At 38.9% G+C, this 19,099-nt stretch overlaps 1 protein-coding gene across 2 annotated transcripts; it reads left to right on the top strand.

Annotated features, from left to right (window-relative positions):
- Positions 1 to 181: 181 nt before the first annotated feature.
- Positions 182 to 19,085, top strand: TBCCD1 (TBCC domain containing 1). Of its 2 annotated transcripts, none has more exons than XR_002725465.2 (8): positions 182 to 259; positions 3,155 to 3,533; positions 7,067 to 7,222; positions 10,720 to 11,086; positions 12,401 to 12,587; positions 12,737 to 13,234; positions 15,810 to 15,969; positions 16,186 to 16,328. XR_002725465.2 is itself a non-coding variant. In XM_023187619.2 (8 exons), exons 2-7 carry the CDS (start codon positions 3,198 to 3,200, stop codon positions 16,313 to 16,315), a joined length of 1,674 nt encoding a protein of 557 aa, XP_023043387.1. In that variant the 5' UTR covers positions 182 to 259; positions 3,155 to 3,197; the 3' UTR covers positions 16,316 to 16,336; positions 18,201 to 19,085. The 2 variants fall into 2 exon arrangements, 1 of the variants encoding a protein (XP_023043387.1); XM_023187619.2 differs by lacking the exon at positions 15,810 to 15,969 and adding an exon at positions 18,201 to 19,085 and having other exon boundaries at positions 16,186 to 16,336.
- The last annotated feature ends 14 nt before the right edge of the window (positions 19,086 to 19,099 follow it).

Genomic DNA, 19,099 nt, shown 5'->3' on the forward strand with positions numbered 1-19,099 from the left:
CCAGAAAGTGGTGGGTCTGGCTCCTGGTGCTACCGTCGCGGACTCTTGGCCCCAGCCGGGATTTTCTCAGACGCTTAAACGTCAATCTGCCGCTCTAGCAACGGGGTCGGCCAGGTCTCAGTGGTGCGGGGTCTCGCGCTTGCGCAGTGGGCAGGGCGGCGGCGCGCGGCGGAGGGGAGGGGAGGGGCGGGCCCAGCGAGCGGACGCGGGTTGCGGCGGCGCGCGGAGAAGTGCGGCGGAGCGGCCCCTGCCTTAGCAGGTAATCGCGCGCGGGCTGGCGCCGGGGAGGGCGGTGTGGGTCAGTCAGGCTGCAGGCTTGGGCCAAGGAGGCTGCCTTCGCGCTCGCCGCCTCTCGGGTCAGCTACCGACCCTGTCAGGGTGGGTGTCTGTGTTCCTGAAGTCTAGTCGCGACGCTGGGGCGGCCCACGCAGAGTCCCACCCCGGATCGCGTCCAGGGTGGCAGCGAAGCCCCAGTACAACTGCCTTGGACCCACGCCGATATTCCGACCTGAAAATCCTTAACCCCAGCTCACCGCCAGGGTCAGAACCCCAGTTTGTGTTTGTTTACGGATTGAGCCCTCTAGACTCTCGGAGTTAGAATGGAGGGCTCATCCCTGGAATCTGGCTGTTGACAGGGGCTCAGTACCTCACAGAGCAGCCTCTTTACGTTTTGGAGAGAACCGAGGTCTTCCTCGCCTAACTTTTATCGTCTGGTTTTACTCAAAATGACGCCAGTCTCTCCACATTGGAAGACAGCTGCCTTTTGCCCTTCCACGCCCATCTTTTGAGTTTACACTCTCTGATTCTCTCACCTGGCCTCCTGTCTAAGGCTCTTTATTCTGGAAATTCTCTTCTGGATCCACTTCCGTTTTTAAGAGATTCTCCCAAAACTGGATTCCTAGAGTACATTTGTAGTAATGCAGTTCTCAAGTCGACCCGAATCCTAATCCAGGGTTGTGCCAGCTAAGTAGGTGTCCTTACAGAAATCTCTTAATTTCGCTAAGCCTCATTTTTTTCATCGAAAATGTGTACAGTCTTTAGTACTGTATCTCCAGGTAGTTGTGAGGATGAAAGGGGGTGAAGTATGCAAAATGATTAGCATGCTACCTGGTACATAGTAAGCACTTGATTGATGTCAGTTATTTTTCCGAACAGATGATTCTCGAGAGAAGCAGTTGGCAGGTCGGGTGCGGTGGCTCACGCCTGTAATCCCAGCACTTTGGGAGGCCAAGGCAGGCGGATCACCTGAGGTCAGGGAGTTCAAGACCAGCCTGGCCAACATGGTCTACTAAAAAAATACAAAAATTTTCTCTACTAAAAATTTCTCTACTAAAAAAATACAAAAATTAGCCTGGCGTGGTGGCGGGAGCCTGTAATCCCAGCTACTCGGGAGGCTAAGGCAGGAGAATCGTTTGAACCTGGGAGGTGGAGGTTGCAATGAGGCGAGATCGAGCTATTGCACTCCAGCCTGAGCAACAGAGCAAGACTCCATCTCAAAAAAAAAAAGAGAGAAGCACAGTTTTCTTAGAATCAAATGCAAAATATAATAATAACAAATTTTTTATCAGTCATATAATTGATTTTTTAAATGATTTTTTAGATTTTTAAAAAATGATGTTGCTAATGTTGAGGAGTGCACAGTGAAGTGGCTACCATAGTCAAAGGATGGTACAATTTGATAAAATCATTTGGAAGCAACGAGAATATATTTCACAAGCTTTAGAAATGTCAATTACTTCATTTCACAAAAGTACATCTGAAAATTTTCTCAAGGAAATAATTTGTAATGCAGAAAATATGAAGAAAGATGGTTGTGATAGCATTATTTACACTGGTGACAACATTTGAACTTTTGTAATGAAATTTCTTAACATACACAAAAATAGAATCAATGAGCCCTGCATGTGCCCATCACCCCGCTTCAGTAATGATCAGTATTTTGCCTATGTTGTTTTTGTGAAAAATCTGAAACCTAGTAAGGTGTCTAAAAATGGGAGAACAAAATGGGATACATTTGTTTAGAATACTGTAAAGCTTTGGAAATAGTACAGAATTGTATATGTAACATCACAACTGTGAAAATTCAAAAACTAACATCTAATTTATGTGTAGAAAAAAGACAAGAGGCTGGGCATGGTGGCTCACTCCTGTAATCCTAGTACTTTGGGAAACTGAGGTGAGGGATCACTTGAGGTCAGGAATTTGAGATCAGCCTGGCCAACACGGTGAAACCCCATCTCTACTAAAAGTACAAAAATTAGCCGGGCGTGGTGGTGGGCACCTGTAGTCCCGCTACTGGGGAGGCTGAGGCAGGAGAATCACTTGAATCTGGGAGGTGGAGGTTGCAGTGAGCTGAGATCATGCCACTGCACTCTAGCCTGAGCAACAGAGGGAAATGCCATCTCAAGAAAAAAAAAAAGAAAAAGAGAAGAAGGAAATACAATAAAATATTAATTAGTTGCCCTTTACTTGGGGGATTGTGGATGATTCTCTGTTTTCGTATTTTATAAACATTCCATAAAAATCATGTATCATTGTTACAACAAAATCTAAAAGTATCACACCTGAACTGAGCAGGGTAGAATATGCCAGAGTGGGTTCACTGTTAACAGAGAATAAAGATGCTGTAACTCCTGATCTATTCTTGCAGTCTGTGTTTACATTAGCATTCTTGCCTGCTCCCTCACGTTAGCACTTCATATTGAGTTTATGTGGTCAGCTAACATGTCCAGATCTTTAACCAACTGTCTTCTGTGTAAATGATTTAACTTTGTGAAATATATTTCCCTGATTTTGACCAGTGTTCCTCCTCAGAGTAGAAGAAGGTTTCCTGTGATAGGATGACTTTTTTCCCCTCATTCCTTTTCTTCCTGGGGTCTCACTCAGACTTCATGCATCTACACACACTTCCTAAAACAAGGATTTCTAACAATTTGAGTAAGATAATTTTGTTTTATCACAATTTTTTTTCTCAGATTATAATGAGATCTGATTAAAAAAACTGTTCCGCTCTTGGTTGATGAACTAGAGCTGCCTTTTAAGCTGATGATGTAATACATGCAACACAGTTGAGAGAGAGGGATCGCCTTCCAAGAAAAAAATGCATAAATGAGACTTGTTTCAAATCAGTTTATGAAGGTACTTTATTTCCTAGGTATGCAAAGAAGCCTTTTCACCCAGATGTCCTTAGAGATAACATGGATCAGTCTAGCGTTCTCCTCTGGGTGAAAGCAGAACCCTTTATAGTGGGTGCCTTGCAGGTCCCCCCTCCATCCAAGTTTAGTCTTCACTATCTCAGGAAGATATCCACCTATGTGCAAATCCGCGCCACAGAAGGAGCTTACCCGCGCCTCTACTGGTCTACATGGAGGCACATCGCTTGTGGGAAGCTGCAGTTGGCCAAGGACCTGGCGTGGCTTTACTTCGAAATATTTGATAGTCTTTCAGTGAAGACACCTGAGGAGCGCCTGGAATGGTCTGAGGTTCTGTCCAACTGCCTGTCTGAGGAGGAAGTTGAAAAGCAGAGAAATCAGGTATGGATTGATATGTGTGTATATTTAATTACTTTTGGAAAGAAACCATTCTTTTTTAAATAAAAATTTTTTTTGTGTGTATTATTATAATTTTTACATTTTTAAATAGAGACAGTCTCACTTTGTTGCCCAGGCTGGTCTTGAACTCCTGGCTTCAAGCAGTCTTCCTGCCTCAACCTCCCAAAATGTTGGGATTACAGGCATGAGCCACCATGTCTGGCCCAATAAACCACTCTTAATTTTTGTATTAGCTGTAAAATTTTAGGTTTTAGGCCAATGGTCATTGTAATCAAACAAATGTGAAATTCCAGTGGCTTACAGGGGAAAAGATTTATTTCTTGCCCAAGTTATTATTTGAGTTGTAGTAGTTCCAGTTTGGCAGTATTTCATGTATTCAGTGAATTAGTCCTTACTTACCAGACATTACTCACCTACTCCCAAAGCAGTAATGTTACAGGAACTCTGTTATTGAAAAAGGGAAAGATTTTACTGACTTTAAAAAGATTTTGGGGTGAACGAGTGTTATGAACAACTGATATGTTACAGTCAGAGCACCTGACTATTAAAATGACAATCTGCTACATGATGGGATTCAAAGATGATTAGAATAGCATCTCAGCCCTCATGGAGCTTATGGACTAGTAGAGGAAGCTGGTATTAAAAAAGAGATGCTATTTAATAGTGTGATATGTATGATAAAAGAACATGCAAAGTACATAAATTGAATAAAGACTGATTTATTTTGGTGAATCAGGGAAGACTTCACAGAGAAAGTATATTAATCAAGTAGGCCGATTATAGTAACAGACAGCCCAGTATTTCAGTGGCTTCTCATTCAGGCAGCAATCCAACACAGGTGCTCCTGGCTGGACAAATCTCTGGGCTGCTGTCATCCAAGCGGTGACCAGGGATCCATGCTTCTATCATTTGGAGTCACTATTAATCAGCTTTGTTAAAAGCTGCTTTCATTTGTTAAGAACAAACGAATGTGAAATTCCAGTGGCTTACAGGGGAAAAGATTTATTTCTTGCCCATTTTACATGTGGGCTTTATTTTTGCTATGGCATTTGTCCAGGCTCTGTGTTTTCCCATTTAGGGACACAGGCTAAAGAAATAGCTTCTGTGTAGATCATTCTCGTTCTTGTAACAGAAAGGAAGAACAACAGAATGGAGGAAACTCATGATGGCTCTTTTTAAATTCCTATTTTATGTATACAGCTCAATAAGTTTGGGGATAAGTATATGCTGTGAAACCATCGTGACCATCAAGGACACAGACATACCCATCACCCCCCATAGTTTCCCCCTCCTCTTTTATTCTTGTTATTTTGTGTGTGTTCGTGTTAAGAACACGTAACATAAGATCTACTGTCTTAGAGAATTTTAAGTATACAACATATAATTGTTATCTCTAGGCAGTATGCTATAGAGGCATATCTAAGCCTCTTAGAGAATTTGAAAGTGAACAATAGCAAATAATAATACAGTTTGCCACAGCCATGCCCATTGGGGCCTCAGAGTCCTTTTGCTTCCATTTCTTTTGGGAGTTTTATGATTACACTTGAAAGTGATAAAGATAAGTTCATTCACATTCAGTTGCTGTAATTCATTTGTGCCATATCTAACTGCAAGGGAAGATGGGAAATGCCATCTAATTGCATACCCAGGAAGAAGATAAAAAGTATTTAGTAAGCATCTAGCAGTCTCTGCCGTATAGGGTAATATCTAAACAACGTTTTGGAAATTGAAAAGAAGTTTGTCAAGCAATGAAGAGGGAAAGGGCAGTACATTTATTGATTAATCAAATATTTATTATCTACTATGTACTCTGTATAGTAGTGGATGCTGTGCATATAAAGATGAATAAAATCTTCAGGAAGTTCCAGACTTTTTGAGTGCTTTTTATGTACCAGATGCTTTGCTAGTTACTAGGGGTATAAACATGGAGAAAGCAGGGATCCTGTAGTCTCCATGAAGAAACAATGATAATGTAACAAATAATTGTTTAAAATGGAAGTATATATAAAATCAGGGAATTATGCTTAGTGAAAAAAAGCCAATCCCAAAAGGTTACGTATTATATGATTCTATTTACCTCACATTCTTGAAATGACAAAATTATAGAGATGGAGAACAAGTAAGTGGTTGCTAAGGGCCTAAGGAAGGGGTGAGGGGGAAAGAGAAGTGGGTATGGCTGTAGAAGGACAACATGAGAGATTCTTCTGTTGATGGAAATATTCTTGTATCTTGACTGTATCGGTGTCAATATCCTGATTGTGATACTGTCCTATAGTTTGGCAAGACAGGTAAAGGGTACATGGGATCTTTCTGTGTGAATTCTTACAACTATATCTCAATCTACAATTATCTCAAGAGTTCAGTTAAGGAAGTAAAACTTTATAAAATATACGAATTCATGGGGCTTCACATTGACAGTTGATTAAATAGGTCTGGGTGATCCCGAGAATCTGTACTTTTAAGTTTCTCAGATGATAGTGTTTTTAGCCAAGTTGGGAATCAGGGTGAATATAGCTGTAGACCCAGATGTATTACTTTAGGTTTTTGCCTCTCCTGTTTGCGGGTAGGTAGATGAGGGTAATCAGGAGCTTCAAATCGTGAGCTTCAACCACACCCTTCCTTGAATAAGAAATGACTGTACATCTATCAGACCAACAGTGTTTTTGTCTTTAAGTCAAACACCCCTTTAAGAATTTGGTGAAAACCTGAGGCCTACTTCCTTAAAAAAATGCACATATACTGAAGAATTACATACAATTTCAGGGATTGCACTGGTACCCTAAACTTTCTTGATAAGTTTATGAATCTTAAGTTAAACCTCTATGTCTTAATTTTCTTCTTACTTCATCTACTTATTTATTCAAACTGCTAAGGTTGGTTTTTTTTTTTTTAACTGTAAGGTTAAACTTCTGAAATAATGTACTTAAAAAATGTATGTACTTCATCCTTTCATCAGTTTTGGGAGATAATTTCTGTAGCCATAGATGCTATACAGCTTTCTGTGAAGGTAAGTTTTTCCACCTTAATTAGTTTTAGGAACTCTTGGCCAGGCACAATGGCTCACGCCTGTAATCCCAGTACTTCGGGAGGCCGAGGTGGGCGTATCACCTGAGGGTCAGGAGTTCAAGACCAGCCTGGCCAACATGGTGAAACCCTATCTCTACTAATAATACAAAAAATTAGTTGGATGTGGTGGCAGGCACCTATAATCCAGCTACTCAGGAGGCTGAGGCTGGAGAATCACTTGAACCAGGAAGGCGGAGGTTGCAGTGAGCCAAGATCGTACCATTACACTCCAGCCTGGGCGACAAGAGCAAAACTCTCTCTCTCTCTCAAAAAAAAAGAGAAACTCTTACATCTGGGTAACAGAGACATACATATCAAAACTAGCAGTGTTTCTAAGTTTGTTTTTTTTAGGGTCAGCCAACTCGTGAATTTACTATGTCTACTTAGTTGTTAGACTAGTGGTTGATGTTTTAAAACATCTGTTCGTCTTTTATTTTCTTCTTGGACAGCTTTCAGTGGACACCCTACAGTTTCTGCTCTTCTTATACATTCAACAGTTGAACAAAGTCTCCCTAAGGACATCTTTGATTGGTGAAGAGTGGCCTAGTCCCAGAAGCAGATCTCAGTCTCCTGACCTGACTGAAAAATCTAATTGTCATAATAAGGTACTCTTTATATCTTGATGTCATTCTCTAAAAGGGACAATTTGTGAGGGAGATGGTTCACTTGCATTAAAAATTATGATGGGATTTCTTACATAAGTCAGTGATTTGATGGCTTGTTTTGTTTTTCACTTTTTGTTTAAATTATAAAACAAAATAAGTGTGTATAGTCTTAATCAAAATAGATAAATGGTTTCAGTTCCTTCACTGATAGAAAAATCACTTGCCTGATTTTTGGACATGTCATTCACTGTATTCAATTAGCATTCCCATTTTCAAAATGTTAATGAATGTGAATCAACTTATTTGACTAAGGATCATCAAGAAGATGTAGTGCTTGCAAAGTCTTTTGAAATCTACTGAAAAAATTTATAAAAATATCTTCTCATGTTGTTTAAGTAATTACATATGTGACAACCCAGAAGCTAAATTTAACTGCCTCACATTGTGAATTTTAGAGGATGTCTTATTGCTTTTTTCTTTCTGTTTTTGTAAAGAAAACCAAAATATTTTTACTTATTCTTGTGTAAGTATTTTGAAAACCTTTAAGTAAAATGTAGACCTCAGTATTAATGCCATGTACAAGCTCTTTAAAAATGTTCTAAAGCTAAGAAAAAATATCTCTTTGCTATTTGGAACTTTTATAATCTCCTTTTTAATAAATCTCTCCTCCTTTATATTCCATGATGCTATTACTCTTGGTTTTGCTTCTAACTCTCCCTTTTCACTGTCTTTCATAAATTTCTCTCCCCTTGCCCTTACAAGCAGCTATTCTGTCTGGGGCAATTTTCTCTTATTCATTCAAGATAATTCTTTATATTCCTATGACTTCATATATCTCTGTGACTCCCAAGTTTGTCTCCTTCCCAGAGCTCTTGCTTTATACTCACCACTTTATATTCTGTATATTTTTTATTGAATTTAAGCTATAGCTTAAATTCAGAATGTTCAAGCCCAGATGTATTAGAGATGCCAGTCACTACCTCTCTCTCCGCATGCAGTTCCTGCAGAATGGGCACTGTTAGGAGATGCGTTTTGAGCCAAGGTAGGCTCCATTCAGTTCTGCCTCTATCATTTAATATCATTTAGTCATATGATTTTAGGCAAGTCAGTTAACTTCTCTAGGCCTTGGCTTCTCTTCTCTAAGTGGGGATAATAATGCATATTTCTGAATGGCTATGAGACTTCAGTAATATATTAGCGTGGACCTTGTTAAGCACCAGTAAATGGTGACTTTGGTTTATACTACAGCATGACCTCTCGCAATAACTGATTGGACCAGTGATGGACACTTGAGTAGCCCATTTACTGCTATACATTTGAAATTGGCCAGATTTAAAGTGATGACCTGGGCCAGTCAGTTCCCCCAGGAAGAAGTTAGGCATTGGTGATAGGTGTTTGAACTGAAAACCCATTTGACACTGGGACTAGAACAGCCATCATGCTCATGAATGAACTAGAGTTATAAGGGATTAGAAATTCTGAGACCAAGGCGGGCGGATCACCTGAGGTTCGGAGTTCGAGAGCAGCCTGACTAACATGGAGAAACCCCGTCTCTACTAAAAACACAAAATTAACTGGGCATGGTGGTGCGTGCCTGTAATCCCAGCTACTCAGGAGGCTGAGGCAAGAGGAATCACTTGAACCCAGGAGGTGGATGTTGCAGCGAGCTGAGATCGCGCCACTGCTCTCTAGCCTGGGCAACAAGAGCGAAACTACATCTCAAAAAAAAAAAAAAGAAAGAAAAAAGAAATTTTGAGATAATCAGAGAAGCACAGGTTACTTATAATCAGAGAAAAAGAAGATAATGGAACAGACATGCAGGTTCTAGATGGCTTTCCAGTTCCAGTTCTAATGAGGTTTGCCTCTACTTCAGTTTGGGAGACAACGGAGTGTCCATACAGTAAAATCTCCCTTTACTGGAGTTAATCTGTACTTCTTATGTGAGTAAAACTCACCCATGTTCTCTCTCACCACTCATATCTCATTATTGTCAAGCCTTACTGATTCTGCCTCAGACACTTTAACTCTGTTGCTTCTCTTCTTATTGTCTAGGCTTTTTTATTGAATGACTTTTTTTTTTTGCCTTGATTTCTAGAATTAGGTCCTGCCTGGTCACTCTGCTTTAGTCAGCAGTCCACTTACTACCACACTGGACTTTTCAAAATGCAGATGGATTATATTTATCTCTGTTTAAACTCCATCAACAAATCCTCATCCTCATTGTTGTTTTATATTGTACTCCATGGAACCACCTCAGGGCCTACTTTGGGGAGGGGGATGGGGTGAGAAGGAGGAAGAGGTTGAGACTAACTCTGCTTTTATCTGTTTTATTTGGCATCCAGAGGAAAATTTATTAAAAAGAAAAAAAATATATAGCTATTTTTAGAAAATAGTTTGAAAGTTCCTGGCATACAAAATAAAGTCCAGATGTTTTAGTATTTCATAAAAGGCCTTTCACGATTGGTCCCTGCCTACCATTTTAACTTCAACTGCCACTTCCCAGAATGCTTCCTGTACCCCACTCAGAACTTGCAGTTCTCTAACATAGCAGGTACCTTTTCTCCTGTGGGCACTTGATTATGTTTTCCATGCCTAGAATGCTTTTTGTCGTATCTGTTTGCCTAACTACCAACATCAATCAAGAATCTATTCAAATAGCACTCAGATATGATTTATTTTTCCCCAGATGGAGTTAGTTGTTTCTTTCATGCTTATAGAACATCTTTACAGGCCTCTCCTGTAGGTCTTATCTCACGGTTATGGTAATTTATTTATCTTCTTACTACATAGACTCTTAAGTTCCTTGAGGACTGAAAAACTATGTCTTATTTAATTTGAATATTCATCACTTAACATTGTTCATGCCAAATAAGAGGGGTAAAAATCATCTGGCAGATGAATGGGTCAAATCACTGGGACATCTGCCAACTCAAAGCTTATTCCCAAAGTTATAATTTCTTAAATCTTGTCATAGTAAAATTGGTTGCCTCATTTCACCCAGTAGAATTTGAAATTCCTTCTGTAATTGCAAAAGGCAAATTAAGAAACCCAGTGCTTCATTGAATGTCCATGATAGTTATTTTTATATTTGATCTAAAATTTTTAAAGTATTTACTAGCTCTGTGATCTTGGGCAGGTTGGGCAGGTTTCTTCTTTGTAAATTCATTTCCTCATCTGTAAAGTGGGCATCATAATGGCATCTGTTTTAAGATTATTGTTAGGTTTAAATATGTTAAAGTATGTTTAACACTTAATGCCTGGCACACACGAAGGGTTACTTATTAGTATTATTTTTTAGTTAGTTAAGGTGGAGAGAGAATCTATTTATACCTATCACATACACACAAAAAAGACTTTATAAGGTTTATATAACTACCTAATTCCTTTTGGGGGATGAGGCAGAGTATAAATACAAAATTTAAAATATAGAAATTTTAGATCTTGTAGAATCTCTTTATTCTTTAAGAGTGCTTTCTTTTAACTTTTTTTTTTTTTAGAACTGGAATGATTACAGTCACCAAGCTTTTGTCTATGATCATCTGTCTGATCTCCTCGAGCTGCTTTTAGATCCAGAACAACTCACTGCATCATTTCATTCAACCCATAGTAGTCTAGTGTCTCGAGAAGCTGTTGTGGCACTCAGCTTCCTTATTGAAGGTACAATAAGTAGAGCCAGGAAGGTCTATCCACTTCATGAACTTGCACTGTGGCAACCACTGCATGCAGATAGTGGCTTCTCAAAGATCTCTAAGACTTTCTCTTTCTACAAACTGGAAACCTGGTTGAGGTCCTGTTTGACTGGGAATCCATTTGGTACATCAGCTTGCCTCAAGTCTGGAAAGAAATTGGCTTGGGCTCATCAAGGTATTTTTTAATATTTTAATCCACATTAAATTGAATGACAAGTTAAGGAACCTAGTGTTTTCTGTTAGTGATCACATGTCTTCTCTAGAAGACCTAAACAATACTGCTCCTATAAAAGAGAAAAAGGAACATCTGTCTTTTCTGCATGACTTTTTCTCTCAAGGATTATACTAAAATATTAAAAGTGATGGTAGGATTACAAATTATTTTTATCTTCTTTAACTGTTATTTTTCTAAATAACCATATATTATGTACCTGGTACATATGTAATAAAAGTAAGCATATGTAATAAAAATGAACAAGAAATGTTTTAAAAGAAGAATAATAGCATAGTCATGTGACCTCTCAACATTTCACCAGTATTGTTTACAAGGGTGTCCCATTGGCTTGCCGGGAAGTACAGTCTGAGAAGGCAGTCACGTAATGGTGTGACTGTGTTGGGAGGGGAACCTGCACATATTTTTTGAGTGTCAGTTTGTGCAACACACTGTGTGTGATAGGAAGATGTGCTCTCAGGTAGTTAACGATCTTACAGTAAAGACATGAACTCAGGCTGGGCACGGTGGCTCACACCTGTAACCCAGCAATTTTGGGTGGGCGGATCACGTGAGATCAGGAGTTCGAGACCAGCCTGGCCAACATGGAGAAACCTCTGCTCTACTAAAAATACAAAAATTAGCCAGGTATAGTGGTGTGCACTTGTAATCTCAGCTCCTCAGGACGCTGAGGCAGGAGAATCTCTTGAACCTAGGAGGTGGAGGTTACAGTGAGTGGAGATTGCACCACTGCACTCCAGCCTGGGTAACAGAGTGAGACTCTGTCTCACAAAAAAGTAGAAAAAAAAAGGCATGAACTCAAATAGGATTTATGGGATAATGTGGCAAGTGAGGAAGGATACAGAATTAATATTATGGTGATTTAGAGAGGTGAATTATGTTTGGGATGATAAAGTAAAGCATCTTGGAGGAGAAGATATTTGAGTTAGGACAGCTCTGCCACTTACTAGCCATATGACCTTAGGCACATTACTTAACTTGAAGGATAGACACAAAAAAGTATCTTAGACCTATAGGCAATCCTAAATGCATTATAGGTTTTAAATTTTTTTAATAACAACAATGAAAATTCCAAGCATACAGAAAAGAATAGAGAATAGTATAGCAGATACCTCTATCCAAAGCCGAGATCTAACATTTTTGTCCCTACATGTGGTATCTAACTTGAGACATGTATACATGTAGACATGTATAACCTCATATGTTTGTTTTTCTTTGATTTGAAACTGTCTCAAATGTATATGTTTTCTTAAATAGTTGAAGGGACGACCAAAAGAGCTAAGATTGCTTGTAATACTCATGTGGCCCCTAGGATGCACCGACTGGTGGTGATGAGCCAGGTTTACAAGCAGACACTGGCTAAGAGCTCAGATACTCTGGTGGGGGCACATGTAAAGATTCATCGTTGCAACGAATCTTTTATATATCTGCTCTCTCCCTTACGGTAAGCACAGTTTTCATGGTGTTCTGGCATTCTGACATTTTCTTTGGACTGTGATTCTTTTTTTGCCATCAGAGAATAATATTTTAGTCAAATTTTTAAAATCTTATTGTCATTCAGAGGAATTTACCTCATTTTTTCCTTTTTTTCAGATCTGTGACAATTGAGAAGTGCAGGAATAGCATCTTTGTCTTGGGCCCTGTAGGGACTATACTTCACCTCCACAGTTGTGACAATGTTAAGGTCATTGCTGTTTGCCATCGTTTGTCCATCTCTTCTACAATAGGTTGCATCTTTCACATTCTGACGCCTACGCGCCCACTTATTCTCTCTGGGAACCAGACAGTAACTTTTGCCCCTTTTCATACCCATTACCCAATGCTAGAGGACCATATGGCCAGGACTGGCCTTGCTACAGTGCCTAACTATTGGGATAATCCAATGGTTGTGTGCAGAGAGAACAGCGACACAAGTGTCTTCCGACTTTTACCACCTTGTGAATTCTATGTATTTATTATTCCCTTTGAAATGGAAGGGGACACAACAGAGATACCTGGGGGTCTTCCATCTGTATATCAGAAAGCACTGGGTCAAAGAGAACAGAAGATACAGATCTGGCAGAAAACTGTGAAGGAGGCTCATTTGACAAAGTGAGTATTTTTTTACAAGTAACAGTTTGGGTTTTTTGTGAAACTCCATGGAGAAACAATTAGTTTGCACATTTTTACAGCTGTGTTAAAGTAATAAAAAATGTAAGGCTGGGCGCGGTGGCTAACGCTTATAATGCCAGCACACTTTGGGAGGCCGAGGTGGGTGGATCACCTGAGGTCAGGAGTTTGAGACCAGCCTGGCCAACATGGTGAAGCCCTGTCTCTACTGAAAATACAAAAATTACCTGGATGTGCCTGTAATCCCAGCTAATAGGGAGGCTGAAGCAGGAGAATTACTTGAACCGAGGAGGTAGAGGTTGCAGTGAGCCGAGATCACGCCATTGCACTCCAGCCTGGGCAACAAGAGTGAAACTCAGTCTAAAAAAAAAAAAAGTGTGTTTTTAAATTGCGGTTTGGATTTCAAATTAGTATTTCAAACACTGTTAGGTTGGCTATGGGAGTGGGTAAATATCCAGTATTAGACTCCCTTTTCTTAAGAAGCTAAAGTTTAGTTAGCAAATATAAGACTTATATGAATTTTAAAAATCATACATAGAGTATGCCACATAATCCAATACCATTCTAGGCACTTTCTATGTACTAACTCATTTATTCTTCGTAATAATGCCTTATTACAGGTGTGGAAACTGAAGAACTGAAGAATTAAATACTTTACACAAAGTCACACAGGAGCCAGGGTTCACACTTAGCCTGGTTCCAGAGGTTCTTTTTTTTTCTCTGCTCTGGCTTCTCAGTAATCAGAGATTCTTAAATGCCTCTAGTGTCTTCATTGTTTTCTTTCAAATATTGTCATACCATATCATACTGTACAATAATAGCATTATAATAATGTGTTGTAAAAATGGATGATCTTGAAAAAACATTCTTTTAAAGCAGTTCTGTTGTTTGAATGGTTCTAGTATTTAAATGGTTAGATTCTGTACACTTGATCTCAGTCAAAAGGCCAAGAAATGATTAAATACTTAGATTCTCTTACATGTGAAAAGCTTATACATATACATGTGCAGAGTGTGGGATGTAAGCACTTAATAAATGCTGACTCTGAATCATAGTGTTTTCAAGTGGTGAGATCCACAGTGATGCCAGAAACAATGAAAGTAGTCAATTTAACTTGGGGAATATAGGAAGACAGAAATCAGTTTGAAACAAATTGCCAGTGTGATCCTTTTAACAGTGATTAGATCATGTCATTTCCCTGCTCTGACCCCTCTAATGGCCTCCCCTCATACTTAAAATAAAATCCAAAGCCTTTACCATACTTACTAGGCTCTCTTCCTCAATTTCTGCCATTCTTTTCCTCATTTACTCCTTCTCGGCATACAGCAGTCATCTTTCTATCACTTAATCACTGCCCTCTGACCAAAGACCACCAGGAACACATCTATAGAACAAAGGTAGATTGTGTTGACTCATGGCAAGAGGGGAGAGAAGTGTGTTTCTTCTCAGTAAAAGGTTGGAGAACATGGAAAACTGTGTTTCAACTCAGTAAATAGGTGTTAAAAGGAACCTGTTGTTGGATTTTGGCTTGTATTAGTGATTTGGGGGAGAGTTCTAGGAAGCAGGACTATCTGGAAGTGAGAGTAATCTGCGATTTGGCAGTTTAATAATTTTTATATCTAAGGCAAGAGGAAGGAAGGAAGAGCTAAAACTATAATTGTAAAGAAGTAGCAGCCACTCCTCCAGGAAAGGAGTGTTTGGTGTTTTATGGTTTGGGTCACAACATTTTTTTGGAGGTTGGGGGGTGGTTTCTGAACTGAGATACTATTACAGAGTGATCTTGTTCTTTCTTTGGTTTATCATCATCCCAGAGTGGCTTTGTCTAATGTTGGTGGTTTGAGGTATTGTTTGTGTTCAACAAAAGAATACAATAGCAAGTCCAGATCCTACACCAAGGCCTAGCTGACAGTACTAAGCTAGCTCCTGGCTGTCAGGAGCTACTCTTCTCTTTCTTATCATGAACATGTGAAATATGCTCACTTTAGAACCTTTGTACTTTTTTTGGTCTCTTCTGCTTGGTATATTCCTCTTCAAATACTCATTCTGCTTACTCCATCATTTCATTTAGACCTAAGCTTAAATGTTATCTTAGGGAGGCCATCTCTGTCCATTCTTTCTCTGAAATAACATTTCTAGAACTTGCTATTCCTTCACCCTGCTCTATTTTTCTCCATGGCACCTAGAACTACTTAACTTTATATTATATTTTTATTGTATTGTATTGTATTGTATTGATTTTGAGACAGCATCTCACTCTGTTGCCCAGGCTGGAGTGCAGTAGTGTGATCTTAGCTTACTGCAGCCCCCACCTCCTGGGTTCAAGTGATTTTCCTGCCCTCAGCCTCCCGAGTAGCTGGGACTTACAGACGTGTGCTACCATGCTTGGCTAATTTTTATATTTTTTGTAGAGGCAGGGTTTCACCATGTTAGCCAGGCTGGTCTCGAACTCCTGGCCTCAAGCGATCCGCCCACATTGGCCTCCCAAAGTGCTGGGATTATGGGCATGAGTCACCATACCCGGCCTATTTATTTTATTTTTACCTATCTTTCCTGCTAGAATATACAGTCCTCAGGAGCATGGATTACATAGATCACAATGTGAATGGTGCCCTCTGGAGTCGTGAAGTGTCATCCTGCTTCGACAGGGGCCTTGTCTCTTCTCTTTATACATTTATCCCCATTAGTCAGAACACTACCCTGTGTTCACTTGGTCCTTGGTAAGTATCTGACAATGAATAAGTGTTTAGAAAGAGGACATTGTATCTGATCAATCCTTTGTGGGGTGGGGGTGTCCAGTGTACTCTGAACAGTGAGAACAAAAGGATAACAAGAAATAATCATTTAACATTATCCTATTATTGTATAATTGCTTAGAGTACAATTTATATGAATTCATGTTCTTACATTCTTTTTACTCTCAATTGCAATTTTAGGGATCAAAGGAAGCAGTTCCAGGTACTGGTAGAGAACAAGTTTTATGAATGGTTGATTAATACAGGACATCGCCAACAGCTGGATAGCCTTGTACCCCCTGCAGCAGGCTCCAAACAAGCGGCTGGATAAGGATCTTACATGCAAACACTGGTAGGCATTTATACCACTTAAAACAGATTCTTGTGGGGAAATCTTTCAAGCATAATAAAAAAGGTACAGAATATTATATACTAAACATGCCCAAAATTTTTTTTACCACTCCTACCAGCATACGCAGACCTTTGTGTACCTATATTTACCATATTTTATAGTGAGAAAATCAACCAAAATATTCAGATGGAGCCTGTAGAATTTGGGGCCAATATAATGGCCAAATTTTGTCTTTTTTTGCTTTTTGCCTGGCACAAGTTATACTGTCCAAAGATACCATATTCCCCCATACATAGTTTTGTTATTAACGACAGTCACCATGTTGTACATTAGATCCCTTAAATGTATTCCTCCTATCTAACTGAAATTTTGTAACCAAAGATGTTAGATGTGGCATTGTTTGAAAAAACTGTAGACTAGAAACACCCCAAATGCAGTGTATTTATATGCTAATTATATGCCTAACAATCTTTGAAAGAATATAAATAAATTATAAACAGTGTTTGTCTTTGAGGAATGAGATTGGGTGTCTAGGGTAGGAGAAAACTTCTTAAAAATTTTATTGAGATAAAATATTACCACATAACATTATGGGAAGTAAAATTCACCTTTTTAAAGTAAAGAATTCAGTTGTTTTTAAGTATATTCACAAGTTTGTGCAACTATCACCACTAAAAATTCCAGAACATTTTCATCACCCTCAAAATAAAGCTCGTACACATTGTAGGCCACTCCTCATTCCTCCAACCCCCTGTATTTCCTCTTCCCCTTAGCCCTTGGCAACCACTAATCTACTTTGTCTATTTTGAACATTTTATGTAAATGGAATCATGTGACATGTGACTTCTCATGTCTGGGTTCTTTCACTTAGCGTAGTATTTTCAAGATTGATCCATGTAGCCATGTATCAGTACTGCATTCTTTTTCATAGCCAGATAATACTCATTGTGTGAATCTACCATTTTGTTTATCTATTCATCAGTTGATGGACATTTGGCTTGTTTTTACTTTTCAGCTGTTGTGAGTAATGCTCTGTGTACATTTGTGTACAAGTTTTTGTGTAGACATTTGTTTTTATTTCTCATGGGTATATACGTAGAAGTGGAATTGTGAGGAATATGTTTAACTTTTTAAGGAACTGCAGTTTTCCAAAGCTGTAAAAGTGTATTTTTTACTTTATATATTTACATTTCTTAAGGGTGTATTTTTTTAAAGAATTTAGCAATATTTATTCATAAATACTGAGAATTAAGAATTAGCAATTTTGCTGAGTGCAGTGGCCCATGCCTGTGATACCAACACTTTGGGAGGCTGAGGTGAGAGGATCTCTTGAGGCCAGCAGTTCAAGACCAGCCTGGGCAATATAATGAGACCCTGTCTCTACAAAAAATTTAAAAATTAGCTGAGCATGGTGGCACATGCCTGTAATCCCAGCTACTCTGGACACAGACTGGACGATCCCTTGAGCCCAGAAGTTCAAGGCTGCAATGAGCTATGATTGCACCGCTGCATTCCAGCCTGGGCAACAGAGTGAGACCCTATCTCTTTAAAAAAAAAAAAGAATTAGAAATCTGATGGAGATTATGCAAAAGAAATGTGAACTATAAGCGGGTAAAAATTTTTGTTTAATTTTCACTGCTTAACAGTTTTTTGTATTCATGTATGAATTTCTCTTTTATTATGATCTAACATTACACCTAGCAAAAAGGAATGTTGTTAACCTTAAACTTTGTGTATTTTGCATTGTAATCTATCATTTGACCTTGATAATTTATGTGATTTTTTAAACATAGAGTTTTAAAATTATTTACATGAAGGCAATAGAAAATTAAGTGATTAATATTATTTTTTCTTTGATCTTCAGGGCCCTGGAAATACAAGGATAAATGGAGGATGGTGCTCATCTTGAAACTAAATTGGGAAGGTGCTCTTGCTGCTTAAGAGACATTGGGACTTTTCTGTCCTTTTTTTTTTTTCTTTTTTTCAGATAGTCTCACTCTGTCGCCCAGCCTGGAGTGCAGTGGCGCAATCTCCGCTTACTGTAAGCTCCGCCTCCCGGGTTCAGGCCATTCTCCTGCCTCAGCTTCCTGAGTAGCTGGGACTACAGGCGCCCGCCACCACACTCGGCTAATTTTTTTTGTATTTTTAGTAGCGACTAGGTTTCACCGTGTTAGCCAGGATGGTCTCGATTTCCTGACCTCGTGATCCACCCGCCTCAGCCTCCCAAAGTGTTGGGATTACAGGCGTGAGCCACCACACCCAGCCTTCTGTCCTACTTAAGAACTTTGATTTCCATTCCATATTCATTTATTACTGTGTAGGCTGAATTTTCGCTAAACTTCTGACTTTTATATAAACGTATTGTTTATAGAACATCAGAAGACTCATCTTTGTGATGCCCAAATGAAAAAGTTGGTGAAGGTAGTACCATTGTATGTATGTTAATATTAAAGCAACTGAGTGTAGATTTGCAACTATAGTATGTATCTTCATTTGTGTGATGAAAGAATTTTATTCTTTCTAGAGTTAAATAAGAGTTTTATAGTTCTTTGTAACTATTTAAAAGGAAATTGCTACTCCTTTTAAAAAATAATTGGAAAGAAAGTATGATTTGTTGGTATATAGATATAGCAGAAATAGTTTTATACTATATTTTAGTCCTTAAAGTATGGAACTTAATGAAATTGTGTAAAAAAATCTTTATTTTTCACGTCCTGCTTCAAATTTTCAATAAACAAACTCTGAAGAATTATTTCCTTTTTT

This window comes from Piliocolobus tephrosceles, chromosome 2 (assembly GCF_002776525.5).
Source record: "Piliocolobus tephrosceles isolate RC106 chromosome 2, ASM277652v3, whole genome shotgun sequence".
Classification (NCBI taxonomy): Eukaryota; Metazoa; Chordata; class Mammalia; order Primates; family Cercopithecidae; genus Piliocolobus; species Piliocolobus tephrosceles.